General features: G+C 33.8%; 1 protein-coding gene across 1 annotated transcript; it reads left to right on the top strand.

Moving 5' to 3' along the window:
- The first annotated feature begins 848 nt into the window (after nucleotides 1–848).
- Nucleotides 849–14564, top strand: LOC121998352 (COBW domain-containing protein C15D4.05-like). Its single transcript, XM_042553252.1, has 11 exons — nucleotides 849–1206; nucleotides 1286–1377; nucleotides 1469–1635; nucleotides 6802–7088; nucleotides 8334–8484; nucleotides 8677–8923; nucleotides 9300–9368; nucleotides 9760–9838; nucleotides 13126–13243; nucleotides 14111–14189; nucleotides 14278–14564. The coding sequence occupies exons 1-10, from the start codon at nucleotides 936–938 to the stop codon at nucleotides 14136–14138; spliced, it is 1509 nt and encodes a 502-aa protein (XP_042409186.1). The 5' UTR covers nucleotides 849–935; the 3' UTR covers nucleotides 14139–14189; nucleotides 14278–14564.
- The last annotated feature ends 1235 nt before the right edge of the window (nucleotides 14565–15799 follow it).

Below are 15799 nucleotides of genomic sequence, written 5' to 3' on the forward strand. Positions count from 1 at the left end.
AGGGAAAAAAGGAGGGAGTGTGACAAGAGAGATTGAGGAGAAAGAAAGTGTGATAAGAAAAAAAAAAAAAGAAAAGAGAGTGTGATGGGAGAGATTGAGGAGAAAGAAAGTGTGATGAGAGAGAAAGTGTGATAAGAAAAAAAAAGAAAAGAAAGTGTGATGGGAGAGATTGAGGAGAGAGAAAGTATGATGAGAGAGAACGAATGATGAAAAAAAAAGAAGGAAGAGAGTGCGATAAAAGAGATTGAGGAGAGAGAAAGTATGATGAGAGAGAAAGTGTAATGAGAAAAAAGGAAAGAGAGTGTGATAGGAGAGATTAAGGAGAGAGAAAGTGTGTGATAAAATGATGAGAGAGAAAATATGATGAGAGAGAACAAGGAGAGAGAAGTGATATGAAAGAAATAAATAAATAAATATATTTTGATATTTGATATTAAGGAAGAAAATTTTAGTTTTAGGTCAAGGGTATTTTTAGAATAAGGGAATATTTTGATTGATGAAAATAGGGTAATGACTCATTGAAGGGGAGGTACATGAGAATGAGTTATTACCCAATTTCAAGGATTCATTCCCATATTCCTATTTCTATCATCCAAACATTAAGGGGGCATTTGGTTTAGGGTAACAAAAGTGGGGAATGGGAATGAGAATCATTGATTCTCATTGTTAATGTTTGGATTATAGGAATAGGAATATAAATAAGAGAATAAATCCTTGAAATTGAGAATACAATGACAATCAATGATCTCATTCCCATTTCCCACTTCTATTTCCCTAAATCAAACGCCTCTTAACATCTTAAAAGTGGCAAATACTAATCTTTATTTATATAGATAAATGCCAAGTTTTTCTATTCAATGTTAATCGAAAATTCTCGAAACCTTCCAACCCCCAAATTGCTAAGACGAGGGCTGAATCGGTTGCAGTGAAGTAGAATGGAGGGGAACGAGATGAGCGCCGCGTTTGAGAATCGGGTGTTCAACCGGCGGTCCGGCCTTGCCGGCGGCCGCATGGGCTGCACCCTCGTCACCGGCTTTCTTGGCAGCGGCAAAACCACGCTTCTCAAGCACTTACTCGACAACCGCGGCGACCTCCGACTCGCTGTCCTCGTCAACGAGTTCGCCGATTCCGACGTTGATTCCCTTCTCCTTGACGCCGCCCGCCTCAACCAGGCCTTTAACCTATCCACCGTCTCCCTCACCCACGGTTCCTTCTTCTTTTCTCTCCTCGCGTGGCCGATCTGGTTCCTCCTTTGTTGGTTAGACTGACACCGTGTTGATTTCAGGCTGTGCTTGCTGTGATGTCAGTGGGCCGTTCCGGGAGTCCCTTCAGCGGATTGTCGATAGTAGGCACAACTTCGACTGTCTTCTCGTTGAGGTCTTATTCTACTGCCTTTTATGGGTTTTTCTTCTTGTTGATTGACTGTGTTAAAACGAGATTATGTGTGTTGTATAAATTGTTTCTGTAGACGTCTGGGCTAGCAAGACCTGATAAGTTTGTTGCCGATCTGAAGGAAGTAGGCATTCATCTGGATCTTACAGTTGCTGTGGTTGATGCAGAATCTCTCGATAAGATCATTAATATTGACATTGTCAGGAGGCAGTTGCAGCATGTCGATATCATTTTATTAAACAAGTATGCTTATCAACATTATATCTTTCAGTCGCTGGATTTAAGTGCAAGCATGCAAGTTGCCCCTTTTTTTCCGTTTGTGTGTGCCCGCTAAACATGTTATCATTGACATTAAAAATAGACTGATAGTGACTAAAATGTGATGGTTGCATTAATTCTGATAGTGCCTTTGAAATTTGTGTGCTGTCTGAATTAATGCAATTGAGAGGCTAACTTTCATTATCATAAACAAAGTTTCCAGTACCCATCTATCAGTATTATTTTTATGTTTCACTACTTCTTGCTCTTGAACTCTGCCAATACAGAAATTTCAGTTGACTTGATTACTAACACCTCTTATCTCCTTATAGGATCTTTCCTTACTTTTCTTGCTTCTCCATTAGCACCTGACTTCACTTTGATCCTCTATTCCACTCACTGATAGGCAACATGTTTTTTTTTTCTTGCCACTTGAATCCTTTTCTTCCATTGTGACTGGTGTTTTTGAAACATGAAGCAAGCTATCTTCTCCTATTGGTTCATTTTATTGTCTTCTTACACGGTTGAAATATTTTATCTCATTTTAATCAATATTGCCTCGCATTTGCTTTGAACAAAATTGAAGTTTCTTTGCGATGTAGAGTTACTAGAAAGGACAAAATTAAAAAATAGTAATACCCATGTGCAATTAAATGTAATTTTAAAAATGATAAATTGTGAAAAAAATAGGTTGAGATGGTTTAGACATGTTGATAGGTAGCCTACAATTCTAACCCATAGATTGAACATTACTCATTCTAATTATGGAACCATGGTTTAAGGTATTGAGCTTTAATGCCCGACACAGTCCAAAATTTTTGTTCTGCTAGAGATTGAAACACAAGGTTAATCACAGTGCTATCTGGGTTGGAACAATGCCACGGACACCAAAGTAGGGTCAGGTAAGTTCTTTTGGCTCAATCACCATTTTGCTTATGGATACTTGGATGTTTCAAAGTGTTCAAAAGTCCTTTAAGAATTTCATTGTGTAACAGAGGAACTTGATAAAAAAAAAAGGTCAAATATAAAGAACAACAATGTGAAGGGTTTGATAGGCAAGCTTTTGGAGAATCTATGATGAATTTAAAGGTCATAGCGATGATATCCCAAATAACTAACAATTTCTAGTCACTCTTTATACTTCCCAAGTTAATATGAGTATGAACAACAAATGCCATATAGTTGTGACATAACTAGTTCTTGTGGAAGTGACTCGACTAGTGTTAGTGGTTTAGCCTCTACATCAACATTGGGGAAAAGTTCAAGTGTTCGTGTTACCTTACTATAAGTTGATATTAGTCATTTCTTTCCTTCCACAAGATGAAGGTTGCGTATAAGCGTTATCAACTTTCTATTGTATAAATATGATATTTTATAAATTTGTTGTTAATGTAACCATAAAATATCATTATGCAACTGCAAAATACCCTGGTGTTATCATACATATCTTGAATAGTGTAGATTAAGAAATAGATGTAGAATATAAAGTAGTAGTGGCTATAGACAATGGTGCTAACTTCAAGAGAGCTAGTGTCGTTAGAGCAAGAACATCTAATATTGTTTTGGATCAAGCATGACACATTGCACTACTTTGATGATGATGATGATGGGCATTAGTAAACTCAATATATTGAAAGAGTTAATAAAAATAGATAATTTTTTTTTATAAAATTCCTTTATAATCATCACCCACTTTATAGATTAATGAGGAAATTTATTGCTAGAGACATCTTATGATCAACAACAACTAGGTTTGTAAAATCAAGAGGCGCCTGCAGTTACCAAATATGCATCAATATTATGTTGATATAATTATTGAAAGATGGGTCAACCATAGTGTTGTAAAACGGGCCAACTCATTTTTGGCGGGTCGGTCCGCCCCGCCATTCTGACGGGTTGGGAAATCCCCAACCTAACTCAATCCAAGTCAAGGCGGATTGTGGGTTAGGCGAGCTAGCCAACGAGCCCGCCAAAAAATAAAAAAAATAAAAAATATATATATAAAAGGTTGAAAATTTTTAGGTTTGGATTGTAGATTAGATGGATCAAGCCCATGAGTCCATTGAATTTTCCACTTTAGTTTTACATTTTAGAAGATTTTTTTTCCCTCAACCCACTGGCTAACCCAAGCCCACCACAGGCCGACCCGAGCGACCCGTCTGGATCCATTTTAAAATCTCAACCCAACCCACTTACGAGCCAATCTGACGGGACCAACTCAAATTGACGGCTCTAGTCAACCAAATTGGAATTTTTTTTCATATGGCGGTACACTTTTTTTTTTGATAATAAGGAAATTTTGTTTGAGTATTTTAGGTTAGTATCTTAATCTGGCATATCAATATTGATAGTGTTTAATCAAAATGATGATCTCCTAGTGCTCCTCTAAAGTGTAATATCAAAACTACAACAAAATAGAGAATTAGTTGTTGAGTCTATTACCTAGAGTCAAAATAGGCATATGACTATTAACAACGAATATTTTAAGAAGCTTCTATGATCCTTTATATTGTCATTCAGGTATAAATTGGACTTTGATAATATAAAATAATCAATTATTAATTATCAACACAAATAGAGGACTATTTTAATTATACCACTTATTTATCTTACATTTGAGTGTTAGTTAAAATTTGGAAAATCAACTTCTAGTTTGAAAGAATTAAGAACACGTTCTCACTTAGATGACGTGTTAAAGAGGTTTTGAATGAAATTAGTCAACTCTCTCTCATTGCTAGAAGTGTGAAAGTGCAAAATTGCATCTTGCATCATTGCTCAAAGAAGATGTTCTATCTTTATTATCATATGCATTTCAATTAAAGATTAGGAGATAAGGAAGAGAAGGAAGAAGAAGAGTCTAGTGGTATAAATTTGATTTGTCCAGAATGAGGATGATCCAATGATATTAATGAAGTGTTATTGAGGTTGAGAATCCTTTAGTTGATGAAGTAGGAGATCGACCATGTCCATTTCAATTCCTTACCTACTGATTGAGAAAAAAGTAAGTTAGAGGAGATGCTGGTGAGGAAGATGATGGAGCTTCTAATTGAGAATTTCTATTGTTTGGATCTTAACCTAAACGTTCTAAAACATTCCAGCCAACACTATCAAAGGTCATAAATAAAGGGTATGAGAAAACTTCCACAATCTCTTATAAAAAGAAATAGAAATCTAATCTAGCACAAGGGAAAGGGAACTAAATGCAATCAATGAACAAGAACCCAATGAGATGATGAGAGTGACAAAACATTGTCACATTCTGACATTGTAATTCTAAAAGAAGTTTGAAATAATGATAGCGACGTTGACAATATTGCAACTACTAATTGAGATGATGATAATTGAAATATATTAGATGGTGGTGAAACTTATATTCTCTAAACTTTAGTATTGAGCTATGGATACATTAGCAAAGTTACACACATGCAACCCAGAATGATATAAGCTAGATTTATTAAGAGTCAATAACAACACAGATATAAGAGTTATAATCAAAATGAAGCTTGTAATTATTAAGATTATAAGAGCTTAACTAAAAATTGTTCGGATCAAGAATCATTATATTCTCAACTTTCTTATTATAACTCTGATGCATCATATGGTGATCCTGATCCATCAAGTCATGATTCAGGGATATGTGTATCTTTTTCATGTGGTTGTACAATTTTGATTCTAGGACCGTTAGCTCAAGTTCAACTGCAAAATCGAGATATATTGATGGATATATGGAAAAAGCCAATATCAGTATTATGGGATAATTATTTAATTTGGGTCTTAAAAACCATGGGTTGATCTGACAAGAATGTTGTAAAATTTGATGTGTGAAACACATTTTGATATTAAGATGGTATTGTTGATGGTCATAGAAATCAATATCATACCACAAGTTCCGAATAATTATTTCATTTGGTTTTTAGAAAATTATGAGGTTGATCTAAGATCTGATGTATAACATTCCTTTTGGTATTAGCATAGTAGTGCTGATACAATACCATTAATATTTGAGAATAATAAATTATAGATTATTATAAGAAAGAAAATAAGTATTGAAATTGTATTAACACAATACAATATCATACTGAAACTGTATTATTCCAGTTAAAGATTCAAATTCTGACACAGCTCAACATTTTAAACTTGCGTGGAACTTCTTTAACTAATTGTGTGCCAACTATTGCTATCAATTACCCTTGAATAATGTTGGTCTCTTATGCCCATTACAAAATTGGTGATGAAATATTTAGACAGCCATTTCATGTTCTAGAATGAAGAACATAAGAAATAACTGAACAACATGGCACCTTTACCTTTAGTTGTTGTCCTTCAGTTTTAGTGAATTTGGCCTTGAACCAAACTTTTTGTCAAGCTTTAGAATGACTTAGATTTATGATGAACTTTAAATGGGAGCAAAGTGGGTGTTGGGATGCGAGAAGTCAGCTTGCAATTAGGTTTTTTAGTTTCTATGGGTCTCTTAAACTAGTATAAATAAACAAGTGCAAGATAGATATCTGTGGATTAATAAGTCTAATTGAATTAGTATCGGAGACATTCAATTCAATTTAGTTTGTTACATGGTTTGGTTTAATATAATAACATGAACCTAAGTGTTGAACTCACTTCAATTTGTGGAAAAATATTTAAAACAATTCCTATCAAAGAAATAAGACTTTTCTGGAGAAGATTTCATGCATTCCAATTTAGGGTTTAGATTAGTTACTGATTTTTCTTACAAATCACACAAAGGGATGCAAACTTCAAGCTTGTGCCCTGCTAACAAGATGTTTGCCAACAGCAAAACATTTGTTGTACTGAATCTGAATTTATTACTTTATTAAATCATACCTTGCAACATATAACCTTATAAATTCTGCTTATTTCTTTCATTCATCTTACAATAAGACAATTTCAATTCATATTTTTATGCTCTAAAAGTGGTAAACTCTGAAGATTTTAGAAGAATTTGAGAATGCAGATTAAACCATGTTTGGAACATTAGATTGTATAACTTTATAGAGTTAGGTTTCATGTAGTCCTCAACTTGACAATGCCACAATATATGTTAATCCACCTTAAATATTGTTTTATCAACCTATTTACAATTTGGCTGAACGTGACAATATATTGATGGCTGCGATCAGTTATCTCTTGCAGATGTGATTTGGCTACTCTCAGTCAGGTATCTAATGCTGAAGATATTTTAGAAGGGTTAACAGGTGGTGCAAAGGTTGTCCGCTCCCAATTTTGTAGAGTTCCTCTGGATCTTGTGATTGATTGCACCAAACTTCAGGCATTAGATGTTGAAAAAAACTTTGATAGTATGCCAGGGATTCTTTCTCATGAATCCTTGCCCAAGATGGCATTTAGGCATAATAATGCTCCAGTGCAAATTTCTTCTATTGGTGATACTGGCAGCCAGCCTTCTGATAATTTCGATGCTGGTAACTTATCTTTATCTTGCTTTTAATGGGAATTTTTTTTGGTTAGTTTAGTTTCCCTTAATTAGAGCATCGACAATAGGGGATATTTGGAGGGGATATTTCTCCAAATATTCCCAATCTCAAATATCCCCGATTGAAAGTGGATATTATGGAGGAAATTTGAAATCACTGGACATAGAGTTATGCCCGGTAATTTGTCTCTCTCTTTGTTTTTTTAACAAAACAAAATTAAAAAAATATATTTAATGGTGGAATTTGGAATATTTGATAGTAGGGTATTTAATAGGTGAACCCCATAAATATTTGGTTTGTGGGATATTTAAGGAATGAAATATTTGATTGATGATGTGGATGCAGGGACCACAAATATTTGGGAGAAATATTCGATCTTATTGTGGATGCTCTTAGAGCATATTGGCCTTTTTTTTCCTTTCAAATTGTTGTTGCTTCTCTTATCAAGCCCAAATTCGGGATTGAAGCCTTGAAGGAAGAGTTTAACCATCAAAGTTTCTCCCATGTTAATGTTACATAGTTGCTGCTAAAATAGGCCTTATTATGTAGTTGTGTTGATCACTTAATTCAGATTTTGTTACTTTATCTATCTGTATCAGTAACTTTGGGAGAAACCTATGTACTTAGACTAACTTTGAAGAACAAGTAAATAATTCATGCTGTAAATTGTAAAAGCTGCAGCACGAAATGTAAGACAACTGAAACAATGTTAATTTAGGAAGATATATTCTGTTTTTGTGGCAGATTGTCTTTCCTATCTCATTTTAAAATGAAGACTTACTGGATGGTTTTCACTTCTGTTTACCAAAAAAATCTGGCTGTTATGACATTGTTTTCATCATCTTCATTGAGTGGCAGCCATATATTTTTAGTTGTCACTTTTGTTTCGTGTAACAAGCTAGATATATAAGTGTGAGGTACAGTTTAGACTGACATTGATTTTAATGGCTATTCCAATTCATTGCATACTGCAGTTGCTTTAACCCAAACTCAAACCAGTACATTCGAATGTGAGAGTGACAATAAGATGTTTAGTTGGATAAAGCTAATATATCACTAAACATGCTTATTTTTTATGTTTTTAAATAGTTATTTAGATTGAGCTCAATGGAGGGATAAAATCCATGTAGTTGAACCCAAGCAAGAAACATGGCTTGATTATGATAATTATTTAGATATCATTCTTTTGCTTTTATCTTGTCAGTCTTCACTTTTCCCTCCCTTTTTTATTAGGCTTTCCTCATGGAGCATCATTCTCATCAGCTTCATTTGAAACTGAAGTTCCATTGTCTTTGGCGTTGTTTCAGTCAAAAGTTCTTAACATCATGAGATGCTCAAGGAGCCTAATTAGAGCTAAAGGCATCATATGGTTTGCTGAGGATAGGTACGAAAGTTCAGTAGAAACTATACCTTTATCCATTGTTCTCCATGCTATATAAGCAGCATTGTTCGACCAGTTACTACTCTCATAATCTCCTGATCCATCTTATAAAATAAGTGAATACTGCTGAGCTATGCATGCTTTGCATGACTATCAACAAGTAATTCCACGTGGCATACTGGTTTTTCATCACAGAGAAAATCGCTTTGTCTTCCAATGGAGTGGTCTCAAAAGAGTAGAAGCTGTCAGTGGTCAACATTGGGAAAGTTCTCCAAAATCACGTGTTGTACTAATAGGCACAGATAACTCTGAATTGCAATCAATCGTTTTACAGCTCTCTGCATCTGCAAATTATCAGAGAGGAGTCGCATTAGAACCTGGCACAGTGGGAGAACATGCTAGAAGCTTTTCTATGATGGTTGCAAGTGATAGCAGATTTAAGGTATTTGAATAGGTTTCTTATCTTCTAAATCTGCTTATGAACCTTGTCAACATGTTTCTCAATGCTAGTAAAAAAACACCAAGTTACTTTTGGATATTATGAATTTGCTTAAAATTTGTTGTAAATCAATGTAATGCTCAAACAATCAGCATTTTAACAGTTTACATGGATGGAAATCCTACCTTCAGCTTACCACATATATGAACAAACTTAGCCTAATAAACCAATTTTTTTTTTCCCCGTCATAAAAAAAGGAACCTACAAAATTCCTTAATGTTTAATTATAGTATTTCTCCATATTTAAGAAAAAAAAATAAAAGTTTGATTTCTGATATTGAATATTCTTAGCATGGTCTTATTTTCTTTTTGACTACAGGAACCTTCTAGTAAGGATCCCCTTGTTGTATTCGGTCTGAAAGGTTCACCATTACGTGGTGTAAAGGAGGTAACAGCTTATGTGTTTCAAATAACCATTTTCCATTAACATAACTCTCATATTACTTTTTTTAGATAGATTTGGAACATTTTTTTGAGGTAACAGCCTATGTGTTTCAAATAACCGTTTTCCATTAACATAACTCTCATATTACTTTTTTTAGATAGATTTGGAACATTTTTTTGAGGTAACAGCCTATGTGTTTCAAATAACCATTTTCCATTAACATAACTCTCATATTACTTTTTTTAGATAGATTTGGAACATTTTTTTATATCCATTATCCATTTAATTTTACTGTAAAAAAGTTCTCAGATTGCTTTATTTACTTCATTTTTACTTATAATTATGATCTTCCTATTTCAATTCTTTGACTGATCCATTTTTCTATTGAGGATAGTCTCATCTTAGTGGAGCTTTGATGCGTTTAATTAATGGCAGAGGAAAGATTTTTGTAACAGCCACGACATCTGGTGAAGGTGATCCTAATCAAACATATCTGTGCTCAAGTTTTGTGCAAGATCTTAGTTATTCCATTCCATACATGTTCTCTGAACAAGATCTTTGTTGGATAAGGATTTACATATTTTGCAAGTTAGATTCTTCTAAAAAGAAAAGATTGCTTTATGCAACTGATTGAGATTCATCATTCTACTGATAGCCTATTAGTAAGTAGAATTGATGAATGCTAATAGTTCACATTTATTGCTCCATGTGTATACAAATATGCCTTTAGCTATTTACAGCTAGATTTCTAATACTTGGTTCGAAATTATTATAAAACTACACCTTATAATGAATACTATATCTTTTTATGACTTATCAAAGATTTAGTCTACAAATTTGCTAACTAACCATTAGAGCTAACACATAATATGGTATTTCCTTGGATTGTGCTTTTTCCTTGGACAAAGTGAAAAGCATTCGCTATATATTTTGTCCTCTTATGGAAACTAGATCGAAAACAATGTCTCCTCAAAAAACACAAAAATTTGAAGTGAACCACTTATTTGTAGATATGCATTTATATAGTTTACAATCTATAAATAGCCATAGTCACAATATAGGAGATCCATTCCAGAAGCATTCTTGAGATATCACAAAATGCTTAAATTTCCTTCCTATGATCATGACAAGAGCCTTGAGAAATTTACCAAACCATACTCTTGAGAGAATTCTTCACCCATACAAAAGACTTTCAATTTACAGAAAGTTGAACTCTCCCTGGCAGCAAACCTAAGCAGTTAAATCATGTGTACTTCGATAATACAATCTCTTAAAAATTAGACGTTCTTGATATCCAATTAATAAAGTGGTAATTGAAATGATATTGCCAAAGTGACAGAGGGTTTAGCTGAAGAAATCTTGGCCACATAAAAAAAAATGACAATATCACACAAAAAGTTTGAATGCATCCCTAAGCCAATTGAGCTTTTTAACTTGTCAAAGATACTTTCAAGTGATATTTTCATAGTAAACATTCACTTACAACCAACTTTGTATTTTCCGTAAGAAAGAGGAACTAAGTTTCAATTATCATAATAACGTAAATTTGTCATCTCATACATGATAGTCTATCTCGTTCATGGATCAAAAAGTGCCTCTAACATGGCTAAAGAAGAAATAACAAGCAAAATAATGGGCAATAGAGCAATATAAGATATGTAATGAGAAAGTGGGTGTGAGGTAGTGCATTAATGAGTACCTATTTTGGAGGAATGGGAAGATCCAAATATGACGCAAGATCTGGAATTGTGGATGGTATTGGGAGAGCAGCAGTCTCAAAAACTTTTGTCACATAATCAACTCTTGGCCTTCTGCTATAGGTCAATAGTGGTTGAGGTTCTCATGGCGGTGCCTTTGCAGGGAAGATGGGAAAGGGACAATACAATATAAATAGCAAGGATCCGATGATAAGACTCAGAAATATAGTGCGATGCAAAAGAAAGGAGTAACTGTATCAATCTGCATGGATAAAAACATGTTACGTTGTATAACAGAGTGTGGCAAGATATTCCTTTTACTGTTTTACATGCTAGAGTAACCAAGAAACACTTGACAAATATGGGAGAGATTTTGTTTTTGCCTAGGGATAAGAGATGGACAAAATTAGTTGTGACACTGCAAGATTTTCTCTGGTACGCAATTATATTGGTACCTGTTTGTGTCACTTATTGATAATATTGTGAAGACAATATCATTGACAGTAAAGGTGATTATCACACAAGTATATTAGTTTTAATAACATAATATTTCTCTCATTTGAGCAGAAGTTGTAAGAAAGCCGACCCTACCTAGTGGGAAAATGCTTAGTTGTTGTTGTTGTTGTTGAGCAGAAGTTGTAAGAAATCTACAACAAGAATTCTTTTTAAATACAAGCACAAAATAATAAATGTTGAGTAAATCAAAAATAAAAATTGTCATGCAAAACTCAAACTACATTAGTAATAGTGTCTTAGAGTAATAATAATAGTAATGCGTCTATGGTTTGGCTCAGACCAATGTCAGTACGTGTACAAAAAACAAATTGCGCTGGTGGAGAGCCTCCTGTAGAAACATAGAGAATTAAAATAGACAAAGATAAAAGTAGTAGTCAATCCAATAATTGTAGATCTCTGTGATGAATGGATATAGAATATGCTCAAAATATGTAGATGGATCACCAAAATAGATCCAAGAGAGCACATAGGCATAAAGCCAATTTTTATGGTATTTTGGTCTCTTGCTAAAGCTGGTGTCGATGATAATCGCAAATCCACATTCTATTGTCACAAGTCTTGTGATCTCCATATATGAATTGACAAAACCTACTGTCACAGCCATACAGTATTTTCAAATGCATAGTCTTCAGTTAGGTAGTACTTAACCATTGTAGACCCACAGTATCACTAAGGTTGCATGGTCTAAAGGTAGGTAGGTAATAACCACTATTTCTCCCAAATGTCACAATATTTCATAATGGCTCTCATCTTATGATCTCCAATTAGGCACCAAATTACTTAGCGGTAATAGGCTTGCAATGCTCTTGGACCTGACCTGAAATTGTGATCCCAATTAGGTAATAGCAATCACGTCATGAGCCTAGTTATTAATGCCTGTATGTTTCTCTGTAATTGCATGCTACAAGCCAGTTAATCAGTGCTTAGATGTATGCTCTCACACTATATCGTAACTCACAACTTTCACCATTATGATAACTGAAATGGTGCTGTTATATGGATTACCAAAATGCAGAATGCTGTAATGGAGAAAATAGGAGTCGTTTGAACTGGTCGACAAAGAAATTAATTAAATAGTCACGAGGATCAGCTTACCTAACAAATTGATTAATTTTGATTTCCAGATTAGAGAACCAAAAGCTGATCGAGAATGAAATCAATTAAAGTAGAGATCACTTAACTACAAATACCCTAAAGGATTATCAACTGTTGCAATGCCAGCTTCCATTACTTTGATTTTGCTGCCAATAATGCTCTTTAACATATATTTTCTTTCCACTTTACTATTTGATTCACAGCTATTAATTTGATTCATGGCAATCTCGAGTAAATCATGTTCAACAAACATTTGATAACATTTTGTTAACATATAGTTCCTCTGTTGTTAATGAATTGCATTAGAGCTTTTAATAAATTCATGTTGCTCTAGCGTTTGGGTATAGTAGCATGACACCAAATTTCTTTCAAGCACTGGACAGTTACACAAACCAGAAATTTATCTATTAAGACAGTTGTTCAGGGAACTAATTATACCTTATTTCTTTCAGAGTATAATCTTCAGCTATTATTAGATGAAGGTACAGGTGTAAATACGGCATGGGATGAAATTCGTTCTGCTACCAGCATAGTTATCTCCAAGATATGCAAAAACTTCTGCCCTTGCAGGTAATTATATGGAAATTTTGATTGCTTTCAGTACTGGAAACACAGATATTGTTATTGTTGAAAGTAGACATGTTAAAGGGAGTAAGAAGTGACAATGAGAGGGTAGAATAGATGTCTTAGTTCATATTGTTAAGTGAGGCTTAGTATGCATAAATATCAAGAGGTTCCCCTAATGTATTACGTTGGATTGGGCTTGCTGTTGGGCTTTCATCATGGTATCGTCATTAATCCATTTGTTGAGTATGAGCCAATCAAGTGAAGTATTCTCACCACCTACACATTAGAAAGGGTGTATAAGGGTGTAAATATATAAATTTGTCTCTTTTCTAACAACTTAAACTTTGGGATAAGTTGTTAATCAAATTTAGCAGTCATAATTCCTCTCATATTTATGTTTTCCATCTATCCCTCCTAACTCAGTATTATAGATATTAATAATAATTATATTGGACTCTTGGATAGACACCCATAAAGATATCCATACATGAGATGGAGTAGGATAAATATACATGGTATTAGTGATAAAGAATTGACTTCACCTTCCTTAAATTCTAAACCTCAGGGAATGTAATCAGATTTTGCCAACCTACACTAGGGGTGACAAAAGTTGGCACAATCAGTTCACTCAGACGGCATGACCTGACCTATAATTTTGCAGGTTTGGGTCTGAGTTAAAAGTATTCATCTTATAAGATAAGTTGAGCCGGTTATGTTTAACAAATAAATGAATGGATCAGGTTGGGACATAATCTGACCAAGCCGTTTATGAATAATAGATATTTAATCGATCATTTTAATTAATTTAGACACCCTAACCTACACCTTATTTTCCAGTCTTTAGCCTAATATTTTGTGGGCATGCTCCAGGTCAGATCTTACAGCTCATGTCCATTGACCTACTTTGAAGCTTATTGTAAAGCCTGCCTCTGTATCATGAACTTTGGAGGTAATTTCCTGTTCCTTCTCCCTTGCACTGCTTGTTAAGATTTTACTAACACACTCTTAACTCTATCTAATCATGTTTAATAATTCAGCTGGTTGCCTACTAATAGAAAGTCTTGAGCTGAAAAGCAAATGTCTGGTTCACAACCAGAACTGATGGCAACTTACGTTTCAGTTGCTTAAAACCAAGCATGCTTGGCCAGCGTGATCTGGTAGTGTATGCTGCAATGTATACTCTATATATCTCTTTTTCATTTATTGCTTAGATATTACATGGAGAATTTAAAATTTGCCTTTCAAAAGGAAAAAAAAAAACGTGTTAACAGGAAGGCTTCCGTGGTATCTTTGTGAAAATCGTGATTTTAATTTCTGTTTCTTACATGCCAATCTGCATCAAAATTTGTAAATCAACGAAATATGAAAAATAAGAATGTGACAAGAATTAAAAAACAAAGGTTGCTAACTGGATTGCATAATTATGCTTTTGGTTTCTTATTATTCCTTGAAACAAATAATTTATATACTTTTTTCCCCCAAAAAGTATTTGAAATGTCGATATATTTTAATAAAAAGGAATTTGGAGTATCAATTTAAATGAAATTGATATCTGTTAATCATTTTTCTTAATTATTTATTATTTCATTTGGACGGATACTATTCTTATTTTATTCTATTTGATATATTTTTATATAAAATATGCATTTTGAATGGGTATGGCAAGCATGTGGAATTGATCGAGTCATTAGATCGGCCCAAATGTTTTGTATTTACGACTTCAACAAATAATTGTTTATTCCATGGAAGGTTGTTTTTACAATATTTTAAATTATTGTCGTTTTACCCGCATTAAATACTATAAATATCATGGAATCAAATCGTATTCAACATGATTTATAAACAACGTTATAATCAAAAGTAGAATATTTGGTTTAACTCTTCCTTAGCTGATAACATTTATCCTATTAAATTGTTCATAATGACATCTTATAATATCTTATTACTTCCTGTACACACGAAGCATATATCATAATCACACTACTTCATGGCTTAAGGACCACTAAGCCCTGACCTGCTGCGTTTCAATTCAATCTAATTTGATTTTTTTTAAAAAATTCAAAAAAAAATGAGGAAGCCCACCAGTCATTTGATTGGCTTATTAAGTAAGTTATTAGAGTTGTATATATCTCGTGTGGTGCAAAAGGTGATTAGGATGACCTCCACGCACTAGAGTTGTAGATATCTGTTTTAATATGAGGGATTTAGACAGGATACTGAACACTTTGTGATAAGAACTTATTGGCAAAGTCAAAAGAGTTACGACAGCTCCAGCAGCTTGTAATAATACTAATGTTATAGCAGAAGCTATTACAATTATGTGCTTTGTACTAACTTGCAACAGGATTCTTCTATTGACACTGAGTTGCAACAAATTGAGAATATCTTCTGTAAGATATCATGGTCGATGCTAACACTAGCTAACTGCCCGTCCTGAAAAAACAGACCCTCACAAATTCATTCATACATACATATCAAGATGCATCCATTGGAAATTTACAAAATACAGTGGCCAATTCTCTTAAGTTTTTGAGTGTGATTGATTTAATGATTTCCCCA

Source organism: Zingiber officinale, chromosome 6A (genome assembly GCF_018446385.1).
Source record: "Zingiber officinale cultivar Zhangliang chromosome 6A, Zo_v1.1, whole genome shotgun sequence".
NCBI lineage: Eukaryota > Viridiplantae > Streptophyta > Magnoliopsida > Zingiberales > Zingiberaceae > Zingiber > Zingiber officinale.